Here is a 12,547-nt window from a genome sequence, read left to right as displayed (position 1 = left end):
GGTAAAAAATGATGTGGCCATCTTCTGCAGTTTTGCTCGTTCTATGCACGTCACACCAAATGCACAGATCTATACACATGGCCTACAAGTGTTGGGTTGAAAACATGTGGCTTGACACACCATCACAGGCATTGAATGGTAAAGTGCCCTCCATTGGAACACAGACCATGTTTCCACATCAGTCAAAGCATCAATAATGGCTTGATGCACTACGTAGTATACACTATACAGGCCTTTGATTTTAGAATTATCATGGCCAAGCATCTCTGGGCACACACCCCTATCTCTTTCTCACCTGGCTACACCAGCCATAGAGCAACACAGCTTTTGTCATTTTTAAATTTGAATTCATAAAATCTTGTGTTTGACACTCTTGCACCACTAAACTCAACTAGCCACTGACTGCTGATAAGTGTACTGAATTCATGGTGGCATTTCACAAAAGACAATGGAAACAAATGATATATAGCTCTGCAAGTGCACAGTAGTAGCTGCACCTTTCAGGAACAGGCCTTAGCTGAAGTGGGTGGTCTCACTGTATTTATCCCATGTCAGAATTGCTGTGGATTTGCAACTCGTTTGTGTGTAGCTGTTTGTCAATTCACAGCTGCCAAGGCATCTTGCATACGGCAAAAAGCTCCTCAATTACGAATGGCAGTAACAATGCGTTTTCTTTACATTTCAGGTAAAGCAAGCAAAAACGATGTTCGCAAGTCACTACCCCGTGATTGTGACAGCCAGAACAAATTTGATACGCTTCATCAAGTACAAGACACAAAGAAAAGGAATGCAGAATGGAAGTGGAGGCGATATTGGCTAAGCATTCCTCCACATCTAAGGATGCAAGAAAAAACTTGATTTGAAACCTTGTGTGTGTGCATAAATTTTTCCTTGATGCAGGCACATGCTGCATACAATTTTTTGCACAATTTCGGCTAATCTAGTTGCTGTAACGCACGTTCTGGCTGTGACTGATGAAAACCTCAATCAATATGCAAGATTAATACCTTTGTTCACAAAGTCCAGGTGAATATGGCAACGGAATCATTATGGGAGAGGTAGCACAAATGGCGCACACAATATGGCAAATCAGACAGAAACATAGTGCCCATCTTTTTTGTGTGTGCAGGTTGACACTGAATTTGACTATTTTACTGCAGTGTCTACAAAACTAATGGGCAAATCAGTTCAATGATAGTCTAATTTTTTGTATCTGTGTTACTGACAGCACCTGTGTTCTTTAGAAGACCGATTCCACTCACAAAAGCAGACATTCACATCATTCTTTTTATTGTGCATGAAGTAAACCCCACAACCTCATCCATCTACCTAAACATGCAATTTATACACAGATAGCAATATTGCTTCGAACTATTAACCGGAGGTCACAACATACAATGTTACAACAGCCAAGACAAACTGCCCACATACAAGTGGAGATAATGTTTCAGGAGGCTAAAGGCACACGACAGTGAGAGAAAAAAACTACTCGGCTCACCAAGTTGAACAGGGTGTCAAAGCTACACAGCAAAGAAAAATGAATGGCCCGCTCTCAACACCAACGAAGCAGGGACTTCTCAGACATAGAAAGACTGAACAACTGTTCACTGGTGTACTTGCACATTTACGCACCCGAGTGAAGGAATGCACACACACATAATTTGTCTTGTTTACACAAGCTCCCAACATTTAATAACCACACCGCAAATGCTAATGAAAACGAAATTATCATGCATCTGAATGAGGCAGGTAAGTCTTGGCCAGTCAGGTACAGCTGCTGCTCTTTCAAATGCAGCAGCAAGCTATAATAGGTCACACTCTGGAGTGCTATTCTATAACGGCTAACGTTGCTGAGCAGCAGCACTCTCCTCTCCCAAGATTTACTTCGAGTATATATTCGATGATAAATTTCTGCGTGCCAGTCAATTCAGCATTTTAAAAGGTATGGCACGAGCATCTTTTTGTGCTCATTTAACTTATTGCAAACGAATGCACAAAATAAAATAAAGCAGGCTTCCTAAGCATGCAAGCATGGTACAATTACATACACAAATGAGCAACATCATCTACTAAAATCTGTGTTGCCAGCCAAAGGAGACCATGAAAGATGTTTCAAAAGTGTTCATTCAACATATTTTATGCCAACAAACTTTCATGTGTCTCGCAATGTCGTGTGACTATAGCAGGACCCTACCAATTAGCTGGCTTGCCCAGCAATGGGCGGTATGGTTTTCAGACATCAGCTTGAGCAGGCACATGGTATTGCACCTAACAATGTGCAACAAAGGTTAATTGCTTGAAGGTGCCATATGCAGATTCATGTTCCATCCTTCAAGGCTTGTTTTTTGTGATCTCCGCAAATCATCTCGTGCGAAAGCGAGAAGCAATTTACAGCGAGACATGCACGCAAATACATGTTCTTGTCTCGCTGTAAATTGCTTAGTGCTTTCACACATGATGCTTCAACACCAACTAGCCTAATTAGTTACATTACTCAGTTACATATGGATAAGACTGCCTGTCTGAAGCCGCATTACCAATGCAACTTCACCTGTGCATGAGTAGCGATCACAGCTGCATCAACGGAAATGTGCTCGGGGATGACATGCCGTGTGTTCAATATATGAAACAGGTGCAGCAAAAGAACAATATACATGACTGCACTGCGCTTAGTGTTGTTGTGCCATTACCACAAAGCCGTAATCGTGGTGCAGCGGTACAAGTTCGTAACACTGCTGGCACCGGTTGGATGTCATAACACTGGTGGCACCGGTTGGGGAGTCCATAACAGTGTCACACTGACGGAACATGGATGCAAGTGGTGCAGTGCGCCACATATGTCCACGTTTTCTTTTTTTTTATGTTCGTCCGTTCTGTCAGTGTAACACTAAGCACGATACTATTATGAATATCCACCAACTAGCCCCGTTCATTGCTTAACTATTTAGTTTTTACAAGGCTTGAACAAAACATACGGTTGCAAAAAGGTACTTCTGATTGATATATATATATATATATATATATATATATATATATATATATATATATATATATATATATATATATATATATATATATATATATATATATATATATATGAATTTAACAATTTTAAGCTATCTGGGCTTGATGCCAGTGGATGGCACAGGGGAACACTGTATATAATAGTCTAACAGCAAATTCACAGCATGAAAATGTCGTGATGCTGCAGGGGTTTCATAGACGAGTTCTACTATCATAGTAACAATTCCTATCTTTTAAAGAAGTAGGACTAAACAATGCAAACAGTCTAAACCGGTATGAAATAATCCTTGTAGGGGATTACAAAATATAAAAGAATAGAAGAAAGCTTTTGCAGGGAAAATATACATAAACTAAGGGTTGCATGTTTATTGCTACTTAAATATCAGCACTGAAGTCATTGATGTGCTAATTTACACCGACTACACGTTATACAAAAAGTAAAAATGAATGCTTTCAAAAGCATGTTATAATAAAGTTCAAAACTAGACCAGTTTATACGCTGCCCTTTAAGGGAAACATTCTTGTATGGCACTATACACTAATTTCCAACAGGAAATGTCGCAATGTATCGCTGCACTGTTCCACAGTTAAAATACCATAACTTGCTAGAGTACATGCATAAAACAGCAATGATATCTCATGTCAACAATGTGTGAACATCACTTATTATGGCTTAATATCATAGCAGAATAACGCGAGAGACGCCTTAAAAGCAGTAAAGAGAAAAACACTCGTCAACACCTTATACCTACTATAAGGGCACTTCAAAGCATATGACAAAAGCTAAACCAAAAGCAACTGCACCTATGTGCCGAACACTTACACATACAATCATTGTCCTTTGGTGACCAGACATCTAAACATTGAAAATGAGACACGGTATTATAGCTAGTCTCTCAGTCCGAGCGAAAGCACGTGGCATAGGTATTTTTTGGCCTCAATGAATAGGGCGCAACTGGAAATGCTTTGCTTGTGAATGCAGCACTCATTTATACTTGTCCATGAACTTCTGGTGGAAGCCCTTTAAATGTGCAAGCATCACCTGGAGCTTCTCCAAGGGGGGCAAAATAGTGGTCCTGAAAAATAGAAGTCTTCCATAGTAACTGCTGCCAGTTCAATGTGCTGAGGCAACTTGCAGTTGTTAAGCACAGCAATTATCATGCAAGAATATCTGGGTTATACAAACCTAAAATGATAAGTGCCAGGTATCTGCCCAAAGCCACTTCCTGGGACAACACACACACCAGTGTTCTCAAGCAGCTGCATTACATAAAAGAAGTCTGGTGCCTGGCCTGTAGCCTGTCAACAGAGAAAAGCACAGGAACATAATGTCATGCAGTGGTTGAGCTACTTCCAAGCCAAAACTACTAGCCACCCCTTTGACCTCCCACACGACAGATAAGAATAAGCACCTTTGCCTCCTCAATGGCTTTTTGGGGTAGCGTGAACTTTGGGAATGCATACATGGCCCCAGCTACTTTGTTGCAGCTAAACCCTTCAAATGAGTTGAATGTATCAGCAACAAGTTCTGCCCTCTTCTTCAAAGAATCCAGGACAGCTGTCTTCTCCTAAAATGAGATGAAGTGGGTTTATTTCAACACAGTGTCAATGCAAAAGCTAGCCATGAAAACAAAGTAGTCACCTTTATGAACAAGTCATACGATGGTTCACCAGGTTTTGGAGGGTTGACAACACAGTCCATGGCACACTGCAAGTGTTAATCATGTCGTGAATGAACAAGCACGTTTCTATGCACTGTTAAATTTTAAAAAAAAAAGCCACAGAACAGTTGTAACACACTACCAAGATGAAACACAGCTTTACCCATTTACATATAAGCCGCATCTTTGCTTACTGGCACATTTCAGCCTCAACCTTTTCAAGGACTAGTGATTCAAATTAGCATAGTCATTAAGATAGCAAAAGTTGAAGAATTACTATTACTTTAACTACTATTCAGCTTCTTCCCACCTCCAATACATATTTGGGCAATCTTTGGAATAATCTTTGGAACGCCATCGCTTATGAGAGTGACAAGAAAAAATTCCAGCATCTTTTAGCAACGCATTTTTCAAACTCTACATAACCTAACATGTTATTTTTTTTCTTGAATTTCCTGTTATTATTGTGCTACTACCCCTTAAATTCTGCTTTATTATAGCCAATATTGTCCCACTTGCTTTGTAATTCTATTGGTTATATTTTACTTTGTGAAAATTTCTTGTTCACCAACTTCCCACATTCCAAAGCATTCAGTTCGTCTTTTGCACAATTTTTAACACATTACTGCATGTTAGCACATTTCTTACACTGTATTTCTTGTATATGTATTCATATATGTATTATAATTATTGTATAACCTTTGAGTGTACTCTCCCCCATTACACAATGCCTCTAGGGGCCTGTAAGGTATCTTTAAATAAATAAATAAATCCTTTGCAGTAAAAACTATTCCTACCTAGAATGTGGCAGAAAAATAGGTGTTTTCCCCCATGATCCTGCGGTGCTACCAAGTTCCCAACAGTTTAGGAAAGATGATATCATATATTTTAGTAAAAGCATCACTAATAGCAGTGGTAGTCCAGGCAGTTTAGGCTTTGGAGCAGCCACACCAGTCTTTTGGAACAGCTTTTAAGCAGAAAAAATTTGCTTTTGGAAAACTTGGAGCAGTATATAAGTAATGTGTGGTTATTTGGTGCAGCTTCTTATTACTGCGTAATCGGTAAATGATGCTCAAGGGTAAAGGAAGACGCAAGGTCAACAGTCAGTAGCAGTAACATTTCGAGTATAACATATACCACAATTGTGATAGCAAAAAAGTCATTTAAGAAGCATTTTAATTATCTTTGGTGACTAATTTGTCTTAATTGTGTGCACCAAAGAACATAAACTAGCTTTGAAAGCAGATTTAAGCATAGCTAACAGTGTTCTTTGTTAAATTTAACATTAGTTTAATAATGAAGACCCTGTATATCCTGCCTATAATATCTTGAACAATCAGTTACAACATGCAGTAGTTAGATTATAGTAACCCTTTAATCATTGCAAGAAATTAGGCTACTGTTCAAATCGCAACTTAAAAGCCTCCTCTACTTACTTGGCCCAACACGGAGGAACATAGTTTGGCAGAAACCGATTTCAACAGGACACGCTTGACAGCTGGATCAAGATTTATCACCTCTACGTAGCCACCACGTAATCCACATCTGCACGCATTAGAGTCAAAGAAATGATCATCCAAATAAAAATACACAAGTAATACACCAAACTTTTCATACTGACATCATGATACTACCACAATTGTAATGAAGGAGAGGAACAACTGCATGAAAGAGGGGTAACAAAGAGTGCACCTGACATTACCAGTGCAAACCACCAGACTTACTAAAGGTAACCAGTATGAAAACGCAACCAGAAATTATCAGTGAATAAAGGCAAGCAGGCAAATACACAAAGCCAATTTCAAATGCATGCTCTATACAATAACAAAGGTGCACTGTCTTGTTAATGCAGTCATGCTTGTCTTTACTTATTTGACCTTTTTCTGCAGGGTTGTAGGCAAGGAGAACAGGACGGGGTGCGTTTCAGGATGCTTTGTTTTCCTGTGCTTTTCCCTCCACAAACTTCTAAATCTGTTGCACAACTGTGTGGCAAGGCTCCTGAGGAGGTTTCACTACTACAAAGCTCTAGAGAACAAGAGGTCCAGGCCCATTATAGGGCCCAGTGCACAGTGCAATACAAAGGCATATGAATGGTACTGTCTGGCTATACAGCAGGCACGGCACAAACATGGCTGCATTTTTTTTTTTGTATGCTGTATGTCGCCAGATGGCCACAGGGTGTTGGAATCGTCATTTTGTATTGCCTCCTAGTGCCGTGATGCATTGCCCTCCTGTATTTTGCTGCAACCTTTGGTGTTCTGCTTATTTTCCTTCATGCAATTGTGTACTACAATAAAGGGGCAAAAGGTGCCTTATGCCCATGCAACACTGGCTGGATGTCTCGTGAAAATCTAGCCAAATTATAGCACAAAAAATTAGGCGTGGTTCAGTCAAATGTGGAGTGCAATTTCACCATCTATTTTGAGCAACATAACATGTTTGTTGCATTTAAAACCTGATCTTCAAAACAAGGAATGTATTCTGGCATCTGTCCCATGACAAGAGCATTGCTGTCGAAGGATGCTTGTCTGTATAAAAATTAAAACATCACATGAAATGTTGAAAATAGTAATGAGCCCTCAGATGATTGACAACCACTGTGCCTTCCATAGAAACGTTTCTCCGAGACATTGATGCAGACCAGCTATGAAGTGCCTGAAGAAGCTGCAGTGTATGTTTCCGAGTTGCTAAGGGGTTGAAGTCTCCATGTCAGTTGTGAACTTGTGCACTGACCCAATACAATAATTTCTAATATCCACTTGGCAGGGTATCATTTATGTGAAATTTGCAAAATTAAAAGTGTGTTTTTCTGCAACATGCATGCAGGAAGCTTGCTCAATGCAGCACATTGTTTAATAGCAAGCCATGTGAACGTCTTTCTTGGCTGCATGAGCACACAAGTATTTTTCCAGCCTGGTTGCAGCGAGTATTACATATGCAGTGGTGGGAATGACCAAGAGCATTTTGGAGCACTCTGCAGCACTCAACAGTAACTATTCCGAGTGGTTGACGGATGGACACTATTCTTGCGCATCAGAAATGGTTCCAGAGTACCGGAGTACATCACTGCAAATATTCTAGACGAAGATAAACCGCATACACAACCATTCACAAACAAATGAAACCATGCGAGTCAACCTGCATGGCAGGAGAAAAAAAAGTGAGTGCTCAGTGGTAAAGCAAGTCACACAAAAGCACAAGAAAATAATGACAATACAGTCACAGGGTATGCAGGATGGCTATTACAGCAATTTTATTTTCGGCCTTAAGTCTAGCAAGTAAAAAAGCTGAGCTACAAATCCACTGCACTACAAACACACGCAGATAAACGCAACACAGCAAAGCGTCTAATAACATGCAAGGGGGTACGTTTCAGCTTGCCAAGTGCCATCACACAGCAGCCGTGCTGAACGCCTGGAGTACATGTCATCGGTTGAGGAACACCTTCCCCACCAAGGCAACATCGCTGCTACAAAGTATGAATGCGGGACACTCCAACATTGTGGAAAAGGCCAAGTGTGCTCTACTATGCCCAACAGAACTTCATCCTAAACTACACACAACCTGCAAATACGGCGCATAAGAGTTTCCTAACGGTGGACTGCGAACATGCGTGATTGCACACTGGATTAGATTACCTCAATGACCTTTTAGCTCATTTAACTTTATGGATGGCAGGAGACACGACGGCATTCTTAGGTGGTGGCGACTGCCACCTGGCGTTAACCACAACCCCTCTTCACCTTGGCCTATGAGATTGTGCAGTGGCTCATCCTGGAGCAGCTTTGGAGCAGTTTCTCATTTGTAGCATGGATGTAACAGCTTTAACGGAATGAAGCAGATTGGAGCAAATGTAGCAGCATTACTGCCACTGCATACCCCTTACAGAATTCAGCACTCCACAGAAGCAGGCTCTTATACTTATTTCTTAAAATAACTTGTGTTAAGTAAACCTCAACCTTTGTATACTCCAATACAATTAACATAACCCCACAAATAGCAGCAACCAGCATATTCTACATCAATCATTTATCTGCTATCTGATTAACTGTATTCAAACAAGAAATGTAGCTGCAGCCAATGTTTCGACAAGGGCACTTGTCTTCGACAGGGCCCTGAGGAAGACAAGTCCTCATGTTGAAACCTTGGCTCCAGTGACATCCTTTGACCACAGTTAATCGCGTCAAGCCTCCTTCTTGCTGTGAACTTTATGTGCTGAAATTTATGTCAGGCCATTAGGACGAGTGCACACACAGCTTGAGCCGCACATTTCCTTCACTAAATAAATTAAACTCTCTGGAATTTTTTTCCATAGCTGTGGCTTCTCAACAATCATTCAAGTCAAAACATAGCATATTTATGCTGTTAGGAATGGCCATACGGGGTGACAATGTGCCAGCTATTTCAGCCCGCTGCACATGTTCCAATCCAACCGGACGGGGCGCACTTCAGAGAACTGCGGAAAACCGGCAGCCACGTGGCGCGGGGTCAGCTCAGGCGAGTTCTCGAGGGGAGGTAATTGGCGGGACTTCCCCATGAGCTTTTCGAGACACCAGACAATGTGTTACCTGGCCGCACCACCCGGGACGGAGCAGAGTTCTACGAAGCCCCTCTGACGTCGACTCCGGACCTTTACACCAGTGTGTGTGCGGCACATGTATGTGAGCCCTCCTCCACCTCCAAAAGGGCGGGTCATCTTCGGTGACGTCGAACGATGACTGGACGAACGTTTCCGTCCGCTTGGAATCAAGGGGGGACCAAGTGCTTATAAGCAGCGATTGTCGGCTGCTAGTGTCTGCTCGTCGTCGGGAGCTGAGTGCTCGTTGTTATGCTAGAAATGTAATTGTGAGCTGTGTGCTCGTAAGCTGTTTGCTGAATGTTAGTCTTGTGGGCTCCATATGGGAGTCACGCTAGACTGTCGATGTATGTCTTGTCTAAGATGTAAATAAATCCTGTTCACCAAGTTCCTCTCTACGACCTTCAACTCCTTCAAATGGTGGCAGCGGCGAGATCGTCCGACGACTCCTACATCTGGTTGACAGCGGTGGGATCGTCCGACAACTCTTACATCTGGTGGCAGCGGTGGGATCGGCCTACGGCTCCTAGACCGGCCTACGGCTCCTAAATCGGCCTACGGCTCGGGAGACAGCAACGGCAGCTGACGGACGTTGGCACATGGTGATCGACCAGTATCCTGATCAAGTTGGAGGCGACTTAAGATTGACCACCTCTTGCAACTGACTGGGTACGGCGGAGAAGGACTGGCGATATGGTGCTGCTTCAGTGGGTAAGCACTTGGTTTTGACTAAGATTTACCAGGCTTCAATTTCTCTGTGTTTTTGGATTTGATTCACTGGGGATCTTTTTACTTGTATTCTGATTTGCGCGAGTATCGCAACAAGTATTGTGCGACAGCAGAGCCAAAGCTTAAAGTAGCGACCATGGTCTTAATGTGTTTGACGGGGGCTGACCTGTTGTGGTTGTGTGAAGAGCTCGAGGTAGACGTAGAGAAGGACTTGATGGAAGCAGAAATTCGGAAAACCATTCTCGCAAGTAGCAATGATTTGAAACTAATCGAAAACCTAGGGAATCGAATTCTAAGAAAAAGACAGGAACACGAATCAATTAAGCAAGAATGCCAAAAGCGCGAGCGAAAACGCCAAGAGCATGAGCAAAAACGGCAGCAGGTTGAAAAGGAAATGGCAGCAGTGAAGAAACAGAGACAGGATTTGCAGCAGTTAAACACACGAGGAGAACAGTGGCTTGAGAAATCTGTAGGCTGGAAGCAGCGAAAGTGGGAAGAAAAAAATTAAATTATGGGGTTTTACGTGCCAAAACCACTTTCTGATTATGAGGCACGCCATAGTGGAGGACTACGGAAATTTCGACCACCTGGGGTTCTTTAACGTGCACCTAAATCTAAGTACACGGGTGTTTTTGCATTTCGCCCCCATCGAAATGCAGCCGCCGTGGCCGGGATTCGATCCCGCGACCTCGTGCTCAGCAGCCTAACACCATAGCCACTGAGCAACCGCAGCAGGGTGAAAGTGGGAAGAAGCAGATAGTAGCACACTCCAGAAATTTGGCCGGCTGACCCTGACACTTTACTGCCCAACAGAAGAACATGACCGTAAGAGTCGTACTGCTTTATCGTTCGATCCAAGCAAGTGGTTTGGCAAGTTTTTTGCAATCAGATGCCAGTTGAAAGCCAAGAGAAGGAGTAGTACCTGTGAGAGTAGGAGCACGTTCATAGGTGAACTCGAAGTGCTAGCAGCTAACGATGCCTCAGTGGCAGCAGAGGCCGTTAAAGGCCAGAGTGAGAGCGACGAGGTGCTGTGCCAACAGAGGACTGTAGAAAGAGCTAGGCCAGCTGCGAACAAATTGGCACAGTTACCGTGTGTGTTCGTCGCATCTAATGGTATCGAGGTCGTTAGCGAGGTACAGGGTACTGTTGACCCGACAGACACGAGCACCCATGTTGAGTCAGATCTGCGTGCCGAAGTGATGTGCGAGCTGGACGATGCAGTTGAGAGTAGTTCTCAGGATGGCAAGCTCCGCAGCTCAAGAGAAGATAACTGCATTGTTCAGGGATCGGTGCGGCTCTCCGCCAGTCTAGTTAGCCAAGAGAAGGGTGATTTAGTTATTAATCACTCAGACTGTGCAAGTAAGAGACCGATCTGGGCCGACGAAATGTGTAACGGCCAGCATGAGGCACGAGAAGACGGCCTGAAAGGAAATGCTAAGAGAAAGCGCCGTAAAACGAAGCGGGGTAAACACTGAAAGACGGTGACTAATATAGGGCCGCCAAAAGTGGCGAGAGACCCAAAAGGGCAGGGCGCGAGAAAAAGAAAAGTGCGGTTGTCGTTGACGACGTGGGCACATCAAAAACGTTCAGGCCACCGGTCAAAAAGTGACCGAGAAGCATGTTCTGCACAGACGCGGACACAGGGCAGCTACGTTCCTTGTCGGTCCGTCGTTCTTTTCGAAGCTCAGCGTGTAGTACAAAGAAGCTAAGAAAGGTGGCAAGAAAGGTGGCAAGACGAGACCAGGTGGGGAGTAGCGACGCGGTCAATCGAGTTCGTGAGGAAAGAGGGGCGCCAGGACGCAAATTGGCAGGTGACTAACGTCTTTTAGGAGCTGATAGTGAGTCAGCCCTTTTATTGTTCTTGGGTAGCCAGAATAGCTTTCAAACCGCGACCACCTCGAGTACGGCTCAAAAGTATGAGTCAGTTGTAAATGCTTGGAACGGGAGGCCAAGGGAGCTTCCGTAGAAGTGAAAGGTGTTTTATTTTTGAACATTTTGGAAATTTTCGTGATTTGAGACTAAGAATTTCTTTCAATATGTAAGGTATGAGCTCTGTTTATGTTTTGTTTGAGAAACTCAAGATTTGAAAGACGAGTTTTTTTTGTAAACATGTATCGCGAGGTGTTCATTAATAAGTACATAGGCTTTCTTTTTTTTGTGTGCGTGAGTAACCTGAAGGTCAAGGTTATCGTTGAGAGGCCTATCGTAACGCATGTGTATTAGTTAACCTTCTTTTGTTTTATGTGTTTTTTTATTTTGTAAGGTTAAGCGCATAGATTTTCAGTTAGTGCATCATTTGCATTGAGAAGAGCTCTTAGGTCCATTAGCGCATGTCCTGTGCGGACGGAAGGAAGCAGGAGGTTTATGACTGGGTTGCTCGTGTGTGTCGAGGGCAGCCGTATTCTGACTTCTCTAGTACGCGTGCGTAGAGCTACCGTATTTACTCGCATAATGATCGCACTTTTTTTGTCAGAAAAATTGACGCAAATTCAGGGGTGCGATCATTACGCGGGTTAAATTTACCGCGAAAAAAAAATTTTTTTTTTCGCCCCGCGTT

The 12,547-nt window shown here is 42.9% G+C and overlaps 2 protein-coding genes across 3 annotated transcripts in view; one reads left to right on the top strand and one right to left on the bottom strand.

Moving 5' to 3' along the window:
- The window catches only part of LOC135898047 (HEAT repeat-containing protein 3), a 72,433-nt gene extending 71,530 nt beyond the window's left edge, over positions 1-903 (top strand). For both annotated transcript variants that reach the window (XM_065426798.2, XM_065426797.2), the window contains exon 15: positions 686-903. In XM_065426798.2, coding sequence (XP_065282870.1) covers positions 686-820 — 135 coding nt within the window. In that variant the 3' untranslated portion in view covers positions 821-903. The remainder of the gene's footprint in view (positions 1-685) is intronic.
- A 2,447-nt stretch (positions 904-3,350) lies between these two features.
- The window catches only part of LOC135898048 (alanine aminotransferase 1), a 52,817-nt gene continuing 43,620 nt past the window's right edge, over positions 3,351-12,547 (bottom strand). Inside the window, exons 9-13 of the mRNA XM_065426799.2 lie at positions 6,122-6,230; positions 4,667-4,732; positions 4,437-4,592; positions 4,211-4,323; positions 3,351-4,100 (exon numbers count right to left, since the gene is read on the bottom strand). Of these exons, the coding sequence (XP_065282871.1) occupies positions 4,010-4,100; positions 4,211-4,323; positions 4,437-4,592; positions 4,667-4,732; positions 6,122-6,230 (535 nt within the window). The 3' untranslated portion in view covers positions 3,351-4,009. The remainder of the gene's footprint in view (positions 4,101-4,210; positions 4,324-4,436; positions 4,593-4,666; positions 4,733-6,121; positions 6,231-12,547) is intronic.

The sequence above is a fragment of the Dermacentor albipictus genome, chromosome 1, assembly GCF_038994185.2.
Source record: "Dermacentor albipictus isolate Rhodes 1998 colony chromosome 1, USDA_Dalb.pri_finalv2, whole genome shotgun sequence".
Classification (NCBI taxonomy): Eukaryota; Metazoa; Arthropoda; class Arachnida; order Ixodida; family Ixodidae; genus Dermacentor; species Dermacentor albipictus.
Note: the sequence above shows the minus strand (reverse complement) of the source record. Positions and strands in the feature narration are given on the sequence as shown.